A 20,101-nucleotide genomic window follows, 5' to 3' on the forward strand; every position below is an offset into this window, starting at 1 on the left:
CACTGACCTCGTCACTCACACTCGGTCACAGGAGAACAGATCGCCTGTCGCTGCACTCAGACAGGGACTGTATAACTCCGCGTTTCAGCCGTTGCTAAAGACTCATCTTACTCGTGGCCCCCTCCCTCTCTAATCATGTAGAAAAACTCGGAAGTGCGCCCTCTCCTGGCGACAGCACAGAAGTGTCGCTTTCCTTGCAGTAGAAAACGCCACCAAGGCTTTCGCTGATCGTGGAAGTGTGAGAATGGTGTATTATATCGAACACTTATCGAACATGTCGTATCGCTCTATCGAGGAAAAGTTATATCGCGATAATTATCGTTATCGTTTTATCGCCCAGCCCTAGTGACCAGCTACATCAACCATAGCAAAGAAGTTCACAAAAGGTAGTGTGAGTATGGGGCAAGTACCTTCTCCTTAAGCACACTATCCAGGTTTCTTTGCAGTTTACTCAGCTGCGCCTCTGCTTCTATCAGCCGCTCTGTGCTGTCCAGCAGCTCTGCCTCCAAGCGGCCGTTCTCCTGAACATTCACAAACCAGGAATATTCATTCAATACAAAATAACCATCTTTCAGTGCTATTTAATAATGTCACTGCAATGGTGAGAAAGTGTAATGTATTTAATATTACTGTCATGAGTGGCTTGCTAGTGAAGACATGACTAGCCACATGACCAGTCACTGTGAACCTTCACTGAATATAGCAGTGAGTTAGTGATCATTGACTGATTACTTTAATGGTGAGAGTAAGGTGTTCTCTGAGGAAGGTCTCATCTTCTCTGATCCTCCTGACTTCCTGTTCCAGTTCTTCTCTCTGCTGATTGGCCTGTTGCCGCACAAGCTCCACCTCTTTGCTCATCTCCGCCCTTAGAGCGACCATACGGTCCTTATGTTCCTGCTCCAATTTACTGCAGATGCACAGACATTCAATATTAGCAGAAAACAGTAGCATAGCAAAACAGCGAGACTGTTTTCCTGTTTAGTTTCAAGAGACCAACTTGAGAAAAGCTGCTGTATGTTTATAGTTAAAAGTGAAAGGCCATAACAGGAAAGGTTTACCGCAGGTTGAGATCATTGATGCGTTCGATGGCAGAGTGATGTTCATCCACCTCAGAGGCCAGCTGAGATTTGAGCTTCTCAGCTTTTTCTAGATCAGAGCGTATCTTCTCCTTCTCCCTGAGCTCCAGATCCACACGCTCACTGTCTCAAACACACATACACAAATGCAAAAACACACCATTTTCCATGAAAAAGTAACATGTTACTAGCAACCAGTGTTAGTTTAAAGGGCAGGTTACATCAGATAGGAAAGCATCGATACAGATACTGGTATTGGGCTGATACAATGTTCATTTATTCATAAAAATGCACCGATACAATCATAGAGACACATCGATACAAATTTTACTTGAGATGCATTGCATTCATTTATGCTAAAAACTACTTAATTTCAAGTAGGTTACTCAGTATGTATTAATACTTGTACTCGGTCTGAAAAAGATGGTATTGATGCATCCCCAATGTCAAGCATTTGATTTGTGATAAGACGTGCGTACTGTCTGGCAGACTTACAGCAGGTGTCTGATCTCAGCCTTAAAGCTCACCAGAGCCGCCTGGTGGATGGAGTTCTTAGTGACCAACAGCTCATTCTCTAAAGCTGCAGTCAGCTCAGTCAGATTCACCTTGCCATCCAGACTAAATTCCAGAGCCTAGACACAGATTAAAGATGCTTCAGCTGAATTCACAGAGGAAAAAAAATCAAGAAATTCAAAAACTAAATACAGCATAATCACCAAGGATATATACAGAAATGATTCATCTACATACATCCAATCATTGCTGGTAGAAAACAACATTTAGCCAGCTGTTTTACTTTTTGTTTAGACAGTCCAGCCACCAGCATACCATACTACCAGCACATGGGGGTATTGGCTTAGTGCATATTATATATATTTTTTTAGTACTATATGCTAAATAAGGTGCATATATGAGTATGTATCTGTGTGAGTGTTGTGTGAGTGACCTGCAGTATCTCCGAGCTGTTTTCCACTCCCTCTTCCAGCCAGGTGTCCAGCAGCTGCTCCACAGCTGTGTGCCCAGTTCCATCATCTAACTCAGAGAACAGCCGCAACCCTATTGTACTGCTCAACACAGATGAGATCCTGCGGCCCGTCTCATCAAACGGCTGAGTGACAGACAGAAAGACAGACAGATAACATGAAAACCAACACATTTACATAAATCCACCTATTCAGTCTACAGCAGCGTAGCCCCGCCCATGCATGCTGAAGCTGTAAGGAATGAGACATAATGCAGGGCAGTGAGGTGATTTAAATATATGTCTTAAAGGAACAGCAACAAAAACAGCCTGTATAATTCTGAGTGATAGAGGTTACAATATGGTGATGCAAAAATGAATGACTGTTTTTGATGCATAAAAACACACAATTGTTACTCTTTAAGTGCTCTATTTTTGGGGTGGGTGATACTGCAATACTTTACATTTTCATGATATGTGATGCACGTTACGATATTTTGATTCACATAAACAATGCACATGCAGAGCCATGTTTAAAAACTCAATTTTTTCCACATTTCACATACTGCACTACACTAAATCCAAATAAACAGGCCTAAAAAGTTCTATTTGTAAATAAACATGCAGCTGGACAGTCTTCTTTAAGTACTAGTGATATCCACAATATGCTTGAAAAAGCATAATGTTCCTCACAATAACAAAACGATGATACAATGATAAAATATAGCCGTACTGCCCACCTCTACCCCATTATACAACCAAAATGGAACTTGCATGCACTTGTACAGTGGTGTGTGTCTTTGGGTGTATGTGACCAAGGAGGTTACCTGCATGGAGTGGTGTCTCTTTAGCTGTCTATATGGTGTTGAGGCAGAGGGAGTAGGGGGTTTGTGTTTGTTGAGAATGTAAGACACAAACTCCTGCACACTCATCATACACTCCTCACCCACAGACTGGAATGCATCTTCCCCCACCTAAAAACACATACATGTGGCTCAGTAAACATACATAAAAAACGTGGGTGTGTTTGTGGGTGTGTGCATACACATGTACCTCCATGCCGAGGTGCTGGCAGAGTGTGTGTAGTTGGTGTAGAGTGGCCATGCCATTCAGTGGCAGTGCGAGCTGCTGGCAGGCACTCTGCAGTCTCTCCTCCAGGCCACTAAGGGGCACCATGCTGCCACGTGGCGTACCAGGTTCATCAGGATTCCACAGGTGTAACTGACCTACATAAGCACAAAATTTGTTTAAACACATCCATAAAGTGACATACTGCTAAAGAAAATGGAGAACACCAGACAGCAACAGTTGCTTTTGAACTTACCCTCTGCCTCATACTCCTCTGGACTGCTTATGTCAGCGTTCCAGCGCTGAAACACATACACAAACATGATATATAACTCCTAGTAGTATTTTATTCAAACTAATTTTGGAGCATTTCTATTATTCTGTTCATCATGAAATTTTCACACAATGTAAAAAGCAGCTGCTTTGATCAAATGTAGAAAAATAAAACAGCAGAGATACTTGGTTGTCTTTGGATTACATGCAAGTCTTTGTTTTGCTGTTCCCAATGGTACCAGTCCCCAACAGTGATAGCCCAGTACTGCACTATGTGTACGGCTTTAAAGGAGTACTTCAACCTCTAGCTCCTGCACTTGTAACAGATGGCCACTTGTCATGGACAATAACTTTGACGTCTTTCCCTGTACATCGAATAGAACAGAATATGCACTCACTCAAAAGACACTTATAACAGAAGCCAATAAGCATTTCTAGCGTTTCTAGTTTAAAAACATCCCCACCTTCTGACGATGTAGCCACCTTGAAGTGAGAAACTACAAACATTTTGGGCTAGATACTTAAGGGCAAGCTGTTTTTTTCACTTCACTAGCTGGAGAATGCAGAAGAAAGCCACAAAGCCAATAGTACTGCTAGGAACTGCTAGGAAGCAGAATATCATGACTGTGATGCACTTGCTTAATGCATGCTGGGTACTGTAGTGAAAGAACATTAATGGACAAAAAGATACAAAATCAAAATCGGTCAAACCAAAATGGCTGAGAGCTTCAATGCTGCTCTACAGTATATTACAAAATGAGACAACATATTAAATGCTAGTTTTAGGTCATAATGCCCCTTTCTACACAAGGAAATTGCTGTCTGCGGTAATCAACCACATGCTTTCCATTAACTGCCACTTGTCTACATCGTTCATTCATCGTGCACTTTGTATAGTAGTGTATACAACACATGATGAACCCGGGAGAAGAAAGAAAGAGTTTTTTGTCATGTTTTGACATAGCTGCACTGAATTGAATTAGCTGTAATTTGCGATTACAGAAACGAGACAGTAATGGCAGAGGACCTGCAGGGGGCACCACAGACACACCCTGCACACAACTGAGCCAAGCACCTCTGCATTTGCTTCAGTAAAACCAATCACAGTGCCATATGTGGAGCGGACAGATTCCACTCAATCAGCTTTGCATTTTTATATTGTCCGGTCCGGGTCGTCTGTCTGGAGAAGGGGGAGGTGTTCGTTTGTGAATGGGGGTGGGGGGGTGTCATTGTGCTCTATTGTGAGTTTTTCTGGGCACAGGGAGCAGATGGAGTTCGGAGTATCGGCATTCAGAGGAGGACGCCCATTGTTCCCTCTGACAGACCTGTTGCCCTCTGCATACACTCACACACATCCCTCTACATCTGCGCTAGTGAAGACCAATGTTCTCGCACCATCAGCAGAGCAGAGCACACTTGCTTTGGCCTGCACCTGCTGATGAACATGACCACTTCACACATACTGGGATTTATAGTTTTCTTTCTAAATATTAGAGATAGCATGATACCACTTCCAATATTGAAAAGGACAGTAGAAGCTTGACCATCAACCAATATCAATCCCATATTTTTTCTTTAAAAACTACTAACGTTTCCAATCAGCATTTCTTAATTTTAGCGCTTCACTTAAGATGAAGCATCTAAAAGTTGGCACTTATGCTAAAGAAAACTTGAACACTACTGCCCCACAGGCAGAAATACACAACTAACATCATATCACACGATTCCAGGCTAGAATTGCCACAAAACTAGATCAGATTCATTCTTTTTGCCTCCAACATTTCATCCAGCATTTTCTGCTGACATTGGCCCAATACTGATACCGTCAATACAGACAAGCCATCTGTACAAAAACATACTAGCCTATAAGAACTACTAGCATTAGTTTAATATTATCTTAATTAACTTTTGCTCCTTTCTAATACACCAAGCAAAGCTGCACTGTTCACAGACTTTATGTTGATCTCCAGTGCAAAGCTGTTTAGTATGATACGCTGCCACCAATACTTCTCATCCCATACACATACAAGCACACAACTGATACAAGCTCTGTCACCAGTGGCTATGCCCACATGTGTGAAGACATGTGCACGCATATATGCTTATTAAAAGACAGCCCAACACACGTGTCTCTGTATTCAAGTCTGATCATTCAGGCCTCTGTTCTCAGAGCGTCACTATGACACCAGCACAATACACACACAGCTGCTGATTTCCTCACACACACCAGATAGAGTCAGTCAGTTGAGACAAATAGAGGTTAAACAATGCTGCTGCTTTGACAACCACAGTGGCTTTGAAAGAGGTCAATGTCCTTCACTACAACACACCAAACTTAACATGTCACAACACAACACAGTATACATGATCAAATGAGCAAGTCATCTCATTTCACTTTACAAAATAAAAAAAGCAAACTTTAGTACTGAGTGGTATGGCCAAAAATGTATACACAAATCTATTTAAAATTTATGATGGTTTCAGTATATCACAATATTGTGAGTATTTATAGTTTCATGCAAATGTTTTATTACTGTTGTATGTTATATTATATGTAAAACTACAGCTATATTTAAAAGCTAATTATTTGGTCAGAAAGTATTTATTTGCTCAGAAAAACACCAATTATAATAAATACAAGCAATATTAATATAATTTGTGATATGTGTGTATATATATATATATATATATATATATATATATATATATATATATATATATATATATATATATATGTGTGTGTGTGTGTGTGTGTGTGTCAAAGTGGTTCTTTAACGCAGAAATACATTAATTGTTAAAACAAAAAGGTCTCGTAATCCCCAAATGTTACACAGTGCAAATTTAACCATTTCCAAACCTCTCCTTATTGCAGCCCAGTAAAAATTGTAGTTATCATCCAACTGTCATCCTGGTTTGGCTAATCAATACAGCTATATCAGCTAAATCTCATGAATTACAAAAACAGAAAAGGTACAATACATAGATAAATCTATGGTGCATACGAATAAGCATGCAACAACTTCTCTGGGCCCAGCAAAAACTTAAAATTGTTGACTGACATTAAAATCTCAAATCGATCACCAGACAGCAGGAATTTGGGAAGTATTCATAGTCATTCTCAGCAACAGGAGCAGGTGTGATCAGGCCCGGAGACAGTGTCATCGTCTCAAGCAGGTGACCAAGGGAGGTGGCACGAGAGGACCAGTGTATACATACATACATACATACATACATACATACATACTTTTGATAACAAACTGGATTACTCCAGACTGCAACTGAAAACAGAGTGGGAGGACTGAGTGAGGGACTCCTGAATTGTTCTTGATTTAACAATTCAGCTAAACAGGCTAACCTTATAGTGTTATGTACTGAATATGTATGTTGCCACTAATACTTTAAAAAGACTTTCAACCAGTATACTGGTTGTAAAGTCTGAAATATCAATAAGAGTGCAGACATGTTCAATTGTGTTAGTATCTGTTCTTCATACAGATTTATACAATTAATACCTGCTGGATGTTTACGTAACGTCTCCCCTCTCTGCATTAAGTGTGATTCTCAGTGCAGTAATCAGATTATCTTAGATTAACACTTCACTGCAATCAAGGCAACGAGAGGACAGTGACAGACTCTGACACAGACTCTCACAAAGATTCAGATTCTAACATAAGGGCAGGGGCTTTCACTACAAGAATGTATTCAATTAAAGGATAAAGAGAATGTCTGCAAGCATGCCTTGACTATCCTTGGGTTTGCTAACACATGGTTTGTTTTACCGCTGTTCAGTATCTCCATGGTAACATAACTGAAATTTTTTAAGAGGCTTCAAGGATAACTATCTTTCACCCTACACTGTGTGCAAATACTGATCATTCCTTCATTGCCATCTGCAGGCTGAGACCTCTAGACATCTGCTAGATATCTGACTTATCCCACCCGACACTTTTAGCTTTTCTGATAGATACAGAAACCTCAAGTTAGTCCATTTCAATACTGATTAGATTTTTCTTCTTAAAAACTACTAAGCTTTAAAATGTCCTGTCTTTAATTGAAGTGTAACTATGCAAACACTCAACTAACTCACAGGACCAAATTCATAGCCAACATCACACCACATCGGATCAGATCACACAGTGTGAGTGTGTGCTATATCATACTAGATTTGATAGAAGATTGGATTGGATTGATTAATTTTGTTCCTCTCGCCTTCAATTTTTCCCCTCTCAGTATTGGTTTTGAAGTCAAGACTTCAAGGTCTGGGGTTGCTTACATAAACCCTTGTAAGTGTGCATGTCCATATGTGTGCTTATATGCATTATTTACCTCACGCTTGCTTGGTAATGTCCCATCAGTGCTCCCTAGAGCTTCTTCCTCCTGTTCGTCCTCCTCAGGTGGCGTGTGTGAGAGTTCTGAGATGGCATGTGTGAACTCTGGTGTAGATCGGCGGCCATAGCGCTTACCGCCCTTTATGAAGCGTGGCTGTACCTCTGGGGAGTCTGACAGTACAGGTGAGAGCAAGACAGATGCAGAAACAGAGGATGAAAACATGTATCTTATAAGACAAAAGTAGTATATTGTTTGTTTGTTTTTTTTTTAAATTGTCTGTATTCCACTACTGTGCATATAGTTTTAACAGTCAACTTTGTCCATTCAGTGCATTTATTTTTTGTTCTGTGCAAAAGTCAGAAAACACCCTTCATTTATTCAATTTCCAGTCAAAACAACCATTAAATATAAGTTACTGATTTTTCAGGAAATATTTCTGAGGAGATTAAATATAAGAATTTGCTTGCATACACACACACACACACACACACCACACACACACACACACCAAACCTGTCACAAACAGTACCTAAAGGGAAATTTTTTTGAGTAATTCAGTGGCTGAAATTTAAGCAAATTTGTTCATAGTGGGTTTAAAGGCAAAATGTTTACTTGTAGAGATTCATTCTAGATTTCTTTTTAGTAGTGGTGATGGGAACCAGGAATCACAATGTTTACAACTCAAATATAGTTATTACTATCCAAAACCACAATTGAACCTACACGTGTGTGGGTTTTTATATGTAATACTGGTTATGGTAAAATATTGGCAAATCCTAAGACATGAGGTTTTTTAAAAATATTACTTTACCTATGAAAATCTGTTTCAGGCCAGATCTTTATTGTAAAACTATGAGAAAATAATGTCTCAGGCATCAGGCAGTGTAGTAGAGGCATTAAACTCTTTAGACGTCTGGTTCCTATCACTACCATTAACTCGGTAAGTTTCATTAAAATGTAGTAATTTATGCTGACCAGTGGGATTCTCCTTCAAAGCTTTCATCTTTAAGAGACAGGCTAAAATCAAGCTCTGCTCTTGCTTAAAAACAAATAAATTCACAAGTGTTTCTCTTCACTCTTTCGGTCCTTCCACAGAGATAACTCAATGCTAAGCGTTTAAAAAGATGTGTAACTGTCAAGCAGCAGTATGTATGCTGGTGTTCCCCAGAGCCCAGACCTCAACATCACTGAATGTGTTTTTGATTGCTTAGATTGTGAGAATCAGAAAATACAACCAACTTCTAAGACTGAAGTGACACTTAAAAAGAACAACTAACAACTGTTTTGACTGGAAATAAAAATAACTACTTTTGCACAGTATTGTACCAAAATAAACAAATCAAACTCAATCATTTACTAAATTTACTATAATTTACCTGGTACTCACTGATGTCTTTGAACACTGCTCAGTGATTTCATGATTGAGTCAATCATTTACTAAATTTACTCTCATTTTCCATTTATTGTAATTTCCTATCATTTACCTGGCACTCACTGATGTCTTTGGACACTGCTCAGTGCTGCGTCAGAGTTTGCACTAGGCTTCATTTAGATTATGGGACCTGACTGAGTGCAGAGGATCTGGAGCAATATCTGAAAAGGAACTCTTCTTATCCGGACACTGTCTTCATTTATACCGCACAAGCCTTCCTCACATAGAGTAATCCTTCTTAACAGAGTCTTAACCTCATCTCTGCACAAGACACAGTCTTTGCCTTCCTCCTCTTTGACGTAAATTGCAGTGATACAATGTCAATCTCACAGGCTGGGTTGCAGCATTCAGGGGGCTGGTGCATGCATGTGTACTTCATATGTGAAACTTGCCCAAATTAAGGGTTCATACCTCTATAATCTAAATAATAGGCAGTTTTACCTCTCCAATCAACAGTGCATCAACACTATAGGTGAGAGGAAATTTAAATTCTTTCTGGCTCTTAAAACAGTTCTTAGCAGCTCTTGTAATAAAAGATCAGCCAAGCTTTCAGAAAAAGGATTTGATGGCATTGGAAGATTTACAGTCACCATAAGTGTGTCTGTTTGTGTTAAGTAAGGCTGACTCATCTTTTAGTAGTGCTAGTAATCCAGTATGTGGACTCATGCTTGCTCAGAATAACTCTGCCTGTTTAAGAGGGTTAGGGAGACATTTTTGAGACGAAAGACTAACGCTGCTAACTATTCTGGCATGGTCACTTGTCCTGGTTTTCCCCTGGTCTCACTATTCTAGTCCAAACAAATGTACTGAGGTGCCCTGTTTACCTGTTTTTTAAATAGTGTTGTGCTGCTAAAGCTGCAAGTTTTACCTCCAACAACCTTGATGCAAGATTTCATTTCGATAATGAGTAAGTACAGGGTAGAAGAGCAACATGTAAATGTTCAGGCACGATTTCAGAGCAATAATGCAGCTATATGAACACCTTGACTATACAAATTAAGGCAGAGCTGCTTCTTTATTTCTAGCTCACTCTGTGCCATCCCAACCATCAATGTGCCCCTCAATTCATTGTTACTATAGAGACGCGACAGCACTAGGCCACTTAGACACTGGCTAATATCCAGCCCACTTCTCCTTGACATCAGACAGCTGAGCTAAATCTAAAGCTAACTTGCTACAGGCGCACAGAAGTCACAGAGCAGCTCAACAAAAGGCTTGAAGCTTTCCTTGAAATGCGTAAATATGATAACTATAATGACTATACATCAAATTTAACAGCTGATGATGGTACCTGGGAGGGTGGGGTTCTCCTCATTAGCTAGCGTCTCCTCTGTGGACGACAGCACCTGAATCAAAGCGTTCCTAAATTGCTCAAACTCAACCTGCAAAAACAACACAATAGCAGTACTGAGCAAGCATAATAGGCTTGATAAGGAATACAGGTGCACAGCTGAGGCCTTCAGTGGATTTTCTGAAAAGGTAAAATGATTTTTGCAGCTAATGCAGTTAAAGTGTAATACTGAAGAGCAGTGCAGCTGCTCCCCTGTGTTAAAGAGGAAACAGATTAAAGATCACAGCCAAAATCGGACAAATAATCTCCAACGCGGCTATTAATTAAATCCCGGTTGCCTGGTAACTACGGGAAATGTGGGGGTAGCCTGAATGATTCTGGGAGCAACAGCTGCCCCAGACAATGACACGCACTTTTGCATGTGGAGGTTCCCTTTGTGGATTATTCCGCTCTTATGGGTGCGTGAGGCGAGTGGTAGGCGCTGTGCGCGTGCATGTCCTTTGACATTCACTCTATTGTTGAGCCGGAATAGTGGATCACTGATCTTCAACAAGTGTTCTTCCCCCCACATAATGCACAACAACGACCGCATAGCTACCATCCATCATACACACACACACGTGCTATGGAAAGGACCGATGCAGAAAGAAATCAGCGTGAAAGAGAGTATAAAAAGGCTGTGCTGAAAGTGTGCAGAACAGCTTATCCTCTTTTTGGAAGTAATCCCCCACACTGATATTTTTAACCTGAATTTTAAAACTTAGCACCCAGCTAGGCCAAACGTTAGTGAGGACACACTTAAGGTACTTTTCCCTCATCTGAATCATTAAAATTTTAATTTTAATTTGTCTGCTTACTGCTCTAAGACACTGTATCAGTGCGTAACTTGAATGGACACTGTGAGAGAGGGCGCTCATGAAAAGGCATAAGCTGTAGTAGCAGATTCATGGTGTTCAGTCATCAGTTTCCCTTCATCTCTTTTGTCCGGCCTTGCCACCTGATGTTTCTTGTCTTTAGTTGTTTTACTCAATTATTTAATTATTACTGCTTTATGTTATTTTGCTGAAATTATTTAATTTTATTGTGTAGCACTTTGGCTGCTACTTGTTGCATTTATAAATAAATAAATTAATTAATTAAAATGAATGAATGAATGAATGAATGAATGTGACTTCCCTACCTTTAAAAGCAGAGAGAGCAGGACAATAATTGAAGATGCAGTATGGTTAGGGATGCACCAATATGGAAACTGGGGACTGATTCCAATATCCCAGTTTTTTTCATGTATATATTTGCCAATGTTGATACAGATACATAAACATTTATAAAATTGAAAAAATAGGACTAAATCCACCTGAACTTGCACTACAGAGAAAGATTTATTTACACTTATTTGTAGAGGGTTTCCAAATGCAGTAAAATTAATAAAATGCAGACATTTTAGCACAGTGTCACCTAAACGCTCTGCTCTTCCTGAGTACAATAAAGCTGGCATCAAATGATATTTGGATATATCAGTCAAATCTAGACATCTGTCCAATGCTGATACTTTTTTTCCCTCCGCTTAAAGGGCCAATATCCTACCTTTTTGGTATTTTATTTTTTCCCCTGAGATCCACTTAAAGACATTTGTGTGATTTTATGTAACAAAAAACAGTCATAATTCATTTTTAGATGACCATTTTAGAATCTCTCTTAATGAATTAAATGTGAATGGGTGGAGCTAAACTGCTGTAGGCTGAATAGGTGGATGTGTGTAAATGCTTTAGCTTTCACCATATCACAAAAGCAGTCAATTTAAAACAGCCTGTTTTTGCAACTCAGTTTCCATATATGGATCTGGAGTCAACAGTATGCTATGAAACTTTATCAATGTTTACAAGCTGCATAAAACTCTTCTCCTAATTGAGTTTTCCAGGGCAGCACGGTGGCGTAGTGACTAGCGCTGCCTCCTCACAGCAGGATAAAGTGGTTTAGATGACGGATGAATGAGTTTTCCATCATATGGGCCCTTTAAGAAAATGTCTGCCCATAACGATAAGATTCGGATATCATCATACTTCCATAATTATGGTAGTTATTTACTAAACATACCAAAAACAGCTTACTTTGGTCAGACTTGCATTTTAGAGTATTTAGAAATCCTACAGCATGTATTGTAAGCATATATATATATATATACACGATCTTATAGTATCTTACCCGTGCGTTGAGTTCGTCCTGAGAGTCGATAAGCGTGTGCAGAAGCGTGTGTAGAGCAGTGTCGTTCAGCTGTAGGGCGTGGCAGAGTTCTGCGAGCTCCTCTGGGTTTAGAGAACCAGCACCACTACCATCAAAGCTCTGGAACACTTCCCTTAAGCGCTCCTCATACTGGTCACCCTCTCCATCCATCAGCCTGCCCTGTACAACAATACAGAGTTATACATGCTGTTACTCAATGCAGCATCAAGACACACAAATAATACAACTATAGAAATAAAAGAATATATATTTAATTAAATTCTTTAAGACTGTGTTACAGTAAAAGCAATGTAGCTTTATTAGACGTTACAATTAGGGATGCACAACTGGAAGCGGTGATTTAGATTAGATCAATATATATAAACAAATATTTGATTATGTATAGAGATACATGTGTTATTTCTCTATAATGCTAAGGTGGATGTAGTCCCAACTACCAAATTCTATAAATATTTATGTATTGGAATTAGCAGATATGTAAATGAAAAATATTGGATGTCGGCACTGGCCCATAGTTCCCATATTGTTACATCCCTAATTACAATCTGAGATCTGCAGCAAAACATGTCAATAAATAATTAAATGAAAAATTTAAGAAGATCAATGAATGAAAAGATGAATGAATAAATTAATGAATGAATAAACAAACAAAACAAACAAAGTAAAACCAACCAGCCTTGGGTTTAGGCTAATCAGCCACTTTTGTGGTAAGCAAGTGAAAAATCATAAAAAGCTTAATTTTGATATAAATACTTGTCTTAAACATCAAACCACATAATCAAACCGGAAACACTGAAAAGAACCTAGAGGCCGTGAAGTAAACATAAAATGATGACAAAGCTGACAGCAGGGCAGACATATTGATCAGGCAAGCAGGCTGATGTGGGCTACTGGAGCACCCCCCTGATCAATGTTACCGCTCCACACACAGCGAGAGCATGCGATAGGCATGTACACAAACAAACACACACACACACACACACACACACACACACACACACACACACACACACCCCTATACTATAACACCCCAGATCTATAACTAAAAACAAACCAAAAGCCAAAGAAAATTCTCTCTGCTCATCACTCACAAACAGGCTGGTGTTGCTTGTGTCTGGTCCTAGGTGTGACCTCATCTGCTCTGGAGATAAAGTGCAGAGTCAGCAAGCAGAACTTCAGACAAGTGAGCTGTGCAAGTGAGCTACTGTCCCCTTCACAGAAGCTTCTCATCTACTCTCACTCAACCCATCTTGCTCTCTTTCAGGGTGGCTGTATAAGCCTATTAGTAGTGTTTGCAAAGAGTGAAGTTTGGCACCATGCACACTTCTGCCACACTGGCTTTCATAACCTGCTCCTGGCTCTCATACACAGATTGTGTGTGTGTGTGTGTGTGTGTGTGTGTGTGTGTGTGTGTGTGTGTGTGTCACATTAGGGGTGAAATTGGGGGATGGCGCTGGGCCAATGAGTGGTCTGACCCTGCTGGGTCATTAATTATAACCTAAAGTGACAGAAGTTAATAAACAGAGACAGAGGCAATTGAAACTTTATAGTGAGACTGACAACATTCAGTGTATTTGATACTGATACACTAAACTTCCACAATTAGCCTAATCACTAAAAACTGAAGAAGCATATTCATGTTGTTCAGTCATCAGTCTCCCATCGTTTCTTTTGTCCGTCCTTGCCGTTTGTTGTTCTTGTTTATTACTTGTTTCTTATTTTGCTGGAATGAATTTTATTGTGTAGCACTTTGGCTGATACTTGTGACTTCACTAGATTTAAACACAGAAAGAGCAGAAAAATATTGGAAGATGTAGCTCCAATATATCATGGCTGTCCAAACAAAACCTTGTATCTTCAAAATGAGAATGCAAAGGCAGCAGGAAGGGAAAAACGTTGCACTATTTAAGACTTGTGGATCTGAAGACCTCTCAGGTGAAAATGCGTAACTGGTGTGTGTCTCCCAAGGAGGTAAGTGAATTGTCTACTGTTGTCATCACATCTTCATCAGTATAATGTTGATTTTAAAACGGAGACAAACATCGAGCTGGACTTCTTTTTGAGCCTGTGCATGTGATGTTAATATATAAAAGACGTTTGGTGTGGGCTGAAAAACACCCAGGAAATCTGACCACACAGGTCACTTTTGAATTAATATTTGACGTTTTACAGGGAGACTTGCAGCAGCACATGGATACCACAATTGTGGAGAATTTCTAGTAGTCCATTTATCGTACAATGAAAAGAGCAGCTGTTGAGCTCAGATGATTTAGAAATAGACTATTTTTAAAAAATTGAGATTTTGACACAAACAAAAACAAAATCACACCACAGTCATATGATTGAAAATATTTATGAAGCAGACAGTTCTGGTTCTAAAATGTGATTGGCTGAACCACATCTAAATAACAAATAATAAATGACATTATGTGATATTATATTATATAATTGTAAATAAAAAAAAGTTACTGAACATCTGAGTATTAGGTCATTGTATTTCATCACAGCTGTTTAATAAAAGCAATAAGTTATTCAAGACTGTGCATTTCAGTACCTATTGCCATGGTAAAATCACTGTAATGCACAGTTTCTTAAGGATGATGCCTTTAATATCCCCATATATCAAAACAACATTAATGCCTGTGACACAGAAAGACTCATTGGGAATATCTAAAACTGGTCGGTTTACTCACATTACAAACAACAAAAATGCAATAAGCAATACCATTGGCCTTTGATGATGCAGAACTCTGCAGCCTAATAGGAAAAAGCTGTGCTATGTCTGATTGTCAGAGGCCTGAGGGAGTTAAGCGAGTATTATGGTAACACATCCCAAAATGATTAAAGCTGCTAGATGACCTTAGATAGACAGACGGAGATATATAAGAACAAGCAGGAACGGTTACGTGAGGTGAGGGAGCTGAAGCCAAGCACTGAGCAGAACAGCTTTAGCAGTTATAGCTATTAGAGTACTGCTTTTAGCTCTCTGAGCTAACTAGAATTTCACACAAATAAAAATGTCTTAAGTATGTTACATGATGCTCTCAGAGCTCTTGCATAATAAAGTATAATACAAGAAGCACAATAAAGTCATGTTTATGGCACAGAAAACAGAGAGACCTACAGGTGCTGTCTGTGTTTTGTAGTATTTTGAAGGTGTATTGAGTGTTTCTATGCCCGTGTATGTGCGCGTGTGCTGCATAGAGAGACACCTGGCCACTCTCAGCCTGCTTCAAGGGCCAACTAATGATGAGGTCACAGACGAGCAGCTGGGCCTCAAAATCCCCCCCTCAACACACATGGAAATGTGTGTGTTGGGAAAGCAGATGCCCTTTGTCGTGACTCTGCACTGCTAACACACCCACCACTGATGCTGCATTTTAAACCTGAGGAATAATAATCAGCCTCTTTAGTATAACCCCCACCGCAGAAACACTGAGCTGATGCGCTGAAGTGCACCACCAGACACAAACACAAGCTGAAACCCTATCAGGCAATCGGTCACCATCCACAGCATACCACACAACTAGCTATGACCTTGTGTGTTTACTAAACTAATAGAAAGCTAAAGAAATATCTGTTTTTTTACAGGTCTGAACCAAAGAAATGCGGAAACACAGGTCTTATGTGTCTCATGTTATGCACAGTGTGCCTTTCTTTATAATAAAAATAAGAAATATGGAACAGAATATACTTGAAGGCTGTCAAAATACTCTTGGAAACACTGAAAATTTCAGCATTTTTCAACATAATCTCTTTATTTGTTATGCATAAATGAAAAATTTAAATAGAAATGTTCCAAACTGACTTAAAATTAATCAGTTCTACATTAACTTCCATTAAAAGTTAGAATGTTTTTTTCTTCCCATGTAAAAGGACCTTTTCGGAGAAGGTTGTGTTCCAACAGTGCCGATATGGCTTTCGGATACTTTGATTGACAGCTGTCTGAGAGGAATCAAGCCACTGACAGGAAATCAGAGCGCACACACTCACTCACCCCTGCCACACACATGCACACACACGCACACACATACAAAGTGCACTGGACACACTTTCACACTCAACACATTACACATTATAGGTAAACACACTGCCCTGTAGTTATAGAAACACGCTGGTGGAGATGTGTATGTGTTTGGAACAGAGAGCAATAAAACTACAGCCACCGAGTTTTACCTGCAGCATTGGTTACAGAGTCCTGGAGGGGGATTTTAATATAATGAATAATTAATAAAAGCAGAATGCTAGTCTATGCTGAGTCACAGCACAACAGGCCATTAAACACCAACTTGGCAACATACTGTGAAGAGAGACACAGTATAAAACAACACTTCATTAAACTTTATCAACTTGCACATCACTACTATTAGAGATACCACTTTTTCAACTCCAGCATGAGAACAATATCAAAACCAGTCCGACATTTTTTCTTTAAGAAACACTAAGCTGTAAAATGAGCAATTTCAAAATGAGCACATCACTTTATGAGCATCTAAAAGTAATCAATCATACTCAAACTACTCAAGCGCTCTAACAACAATGTGGCTGTGTGAGCTGTTTCAGGACACATTTGCTTGGATTGGATCAGATTCATTCTTTTTATCCCCCTTACAATATCTGATCTCACATATCCAGCTGATATTGGCCCCTTAACCATTAATATCAATATGCCATCTCTAGTTACAACGGTCAAAATAAATTATAAGTTCTGACTTCGCAGCCACTGATTGTTCCCTAAAATGACAAAAACATTCCTTTTTTTTTAAAGCCTATTCAACTGACAAATGGTAAAAAGGAAAAAAAAACAAAAAAACAAAAAACAAAGAAGGAGCAAAAAGAAAGGTCATTCCATGAATAGGGGACAGCTTGTGTCCCTTAGACATTATATGGAAGCTAAGCTGTATTATCTAAAACAAAGGAAAGAATGCAGATTTCTGCATTAGATGTTAGACCACAGTAACGTTATTCTGATATCTTAAACAAGAAGTACAAATGTTTCAAATATAGAATTTAAATCACAGGATTACATTTTTTTTATCAATTTTAAATCGCAGTACACATTTTAAAAGTGCCACTATTGCTCAAGATAAACGTTGCTGATAAGTTCGTGTGGAGTTCCTCTTTCTGTTCTCTGCAGTAGGAACCGCATCAGGCCTGCTTGTGTGAAGTGGCTCCAGCCTGTGTTTGGGCCTAACTTCGGCTCTCTGAGTGACTCTCACGGTGAGAGGAACACGAAAGAGCGGAACAAGCTCCTGACTGACTGACCGACCGACCGGGTTCTGGAGGTACGCAGCACACAGCGTTATATATCTGTGTTCGCAGGACGACTTAAATCTAACGTACACACAGCGCTCCTCACAGACACAGAGACTCTCTACAGCTCGACAGGCTGGCGAGATTAAGCCGGTAATGAGATTAATGTGAGCTGAAAGTTCATAAAATAAGTAGGTTAGCAGAGGCTGACAGATAGATACAGGTTCATACATACCCGCTCTCCGTGTGAGCTTTACCCGCCGCTCTCCTCTCCTCCTCTCTCCTCCTCTCGGTTGTTGAAGTCTCGGCAGAATCGCTCAGTCCTGAAAGTTGCTGCTCCGAGCCGTTTGGATTAAGATAACGGAACCGGGGGGAGTCAGAGATTCAGAGGGGCAGCAGCTTTCAGGCGAGTCGATACAGTCCGTCCTCTAGGTGAGAATGATCCAGTCGGTGAGAGTTGCAGGCTCAGCTCGTCCTGTGCTGAGTGTTTTCTCCACACTGCCTCTTTTTGGGAATTTTGAAAAGCTCCTGAGAGAGGAAGGGGAGGGGACGCAGGCGGGCGCGCGCCCTCTAGAGTACAGCTGTGGTAAAGCAGGAGGGCGAACACTGCACATCTGTACCAGGAGTCATAATATCTGCTATAAGTTATTAATTAGGAAATAAATACTTACACATGGAATATGTACATGGAACATTGTTCATGAAAAATACCAATTATTCTTGATGTTTAATGTTCATTCATATTTCAATTTATTTTAATTCCATTCACTCCTGTAGGTATATTTTTCATAATCTTGAAGACATTTTGATCTACAGGTCTATGCTTCTATATGCTTCTATACTTGAAAATGTGTTACCTAAACAAATTTAAATGAGGCAGGTTATGCCTATACACAAAAGTATTTCCAAGATGTTATTATTATTATTATTATTATTATTATTGTGTGTGTGTGTGTGTGTTGCTGCTGTCGGAACAAAATCCGGTATCTCCATTTTTGCCGTTTTTTCTTTTTTATAATTATATTCATTTATATTAATTTATAATTATAATTTATGTATTTGTACCATATATTTCCATATTATTTGTGATTTCTCATAGTTTTATATCTTCTATCTATCTAGAATCGCTGGCCAAAATAGGGAAAGTCCCTCTATGAATATGAGTAGTAGTATTTATGTTTGATTAGGCTAGTATGCCTAGTGTATTGGGTCTCTTTTTTGTCTATTAAGAACTGTGTTTTCTGCATTTAGATCATGATATTTTGTGTATCCACTGTTTGCTTGTCTTCCTGTGTAAAGCACTTTGAGATTTTGTAACAAAAATGAAAAACACTAGATTAACGAAGTGTCTGTTGTAGTTGAAGGGCTAATGAGACAGCTGAGGACTCATTGTTAATGAAATGAGTCTGTGCGTTCATGCTATGTAAAATCTAAACACAGGGACTTGTTCAAAACTGTTTTTTATGTCTCACACTTTCTTCATAATATACCTCCCCTGATGAAAAAACATAGAAACCAGTAAGTGTTTCTGTTGGTTCCTGATGGTTTTATAACGCGTTTTGTCTTTGTTAATGGATTGATATCACAGTGTAAAGGATCCTAATGGTTTAACAGGCCAATGGGTGATTCTAAATGCATTTGATGGTTTGGTAATGGGATCTAAAAGTGTTCGACAGTGGTCTCTATTCGAAACCTTTAGCTTCTATTCCTAACAGTTCTTTTTCAGCAGGGCCTGTGTCTGTATGTGTTTGAGACTCTCTTCTGACTCTTTCGGTTCTGCATGGCTTTCTAAGCTGGACCTAATAAACAGAGCAGGCTTAACTGACTCTATTCTGAAGAGCGGCTCTAGGATCAGCTGTAGACTCTCTGCCTGTCAGTATCTGTGCATCAGCAGGTGGAGCCCAGGGGAGGAGTGTGTGCCATGGAGATGCGCAGGTAGGAGTGGGTAAAATAAGATCATCCGGGTCTCTGATGACACAAGTCAGCAAAGGTCTGTAACCTGTATACTGTGAGTCCCCTGGTTCAGCTGCCGGTAGGAACGCATTTTTACGATGGTCCGCACTAAACGAAGGAACTGAATATCAGACCACGCTTCGTCTTGCAGCAGCCCATCAACGCTGTACTGTCCACATGATGGGCCAGTCTAAAAACACCTGACTCTTTACTGACGCTCATAT

The 20,101-nt window shown here is 39.6% G+C and overlaps 1 protein-coding gene across 1 annotated transcript in view; it reads right to left on the reverse strand.

Moving 5' to 3' along the window:
* Positions 1-18,447, reverse strand: part of nin (ninein (GSK3B interacting protein)) — a 35,811-nt gene extending 17,364 nt beyond the window's left edge. Inside the window, exons 1-12 of the mRNA XM_036574616.1 lie at positions 18,160-18,447; positions 12,633-12,830; positions 10,431-10,521; positions 7,705-7,877; positions 3,362-3,407; positions 3,091-3,263; positions 2,865-3,011; positions 2,023-2,184; positions 1,572-1,708; positions 1,059-1,199; positions 733-907; positions 411-521 (exon numbers count right to left, since the gene is read on the reverse strand). Coding sequence (XP_036430509.1) covers positions 411-521; positions 733-907; positions 1,059-1,199; positions 1,572-1,708; positions 2,023-2,184; positions 2,865-3,011; positions 3,091-3,263; positions 3,362-3,407; positions 7,705-7,877; positions 10,431-10,521; positions 12,633-12,821 — 1,545 coding nt within the window. The 5' untranslated portion in view covers positions 12,822-12,830; positions 18,160-18,447. The remainder of the gene's footprint in view (positions 1-410; positions 522-732; positions 908-1,058; positions 1,200-1,571; positions 1,709-2,022; positions 2,185-2,864; positions 3,012-3,090; positions 3,264-3,361; positions 3,408-7,704; positions 7,878-10,430; positions 10,522-12,632; positions 12,831-18,159) is intronic.
* Between the last annotated feature and the right edge of the window lie 1,654 nt (positions 18,448-20,101).

This window comes from Colossoma macropomum, unplaced genomic scaffold, assembly GCF_904425465.1.
Source record: "Colossoma macropomum unplaced genomic scaffold, Colossoma_macropomum, whole genome shotgun sequence".
Classification (NCBI taxonomy): domain Eukaryota; kingdom Metazoa; phylum Chordata; class Actinopteri; order Characiformes; family Serrasalmidae; genus Colossoma; species Colossoma macropomum.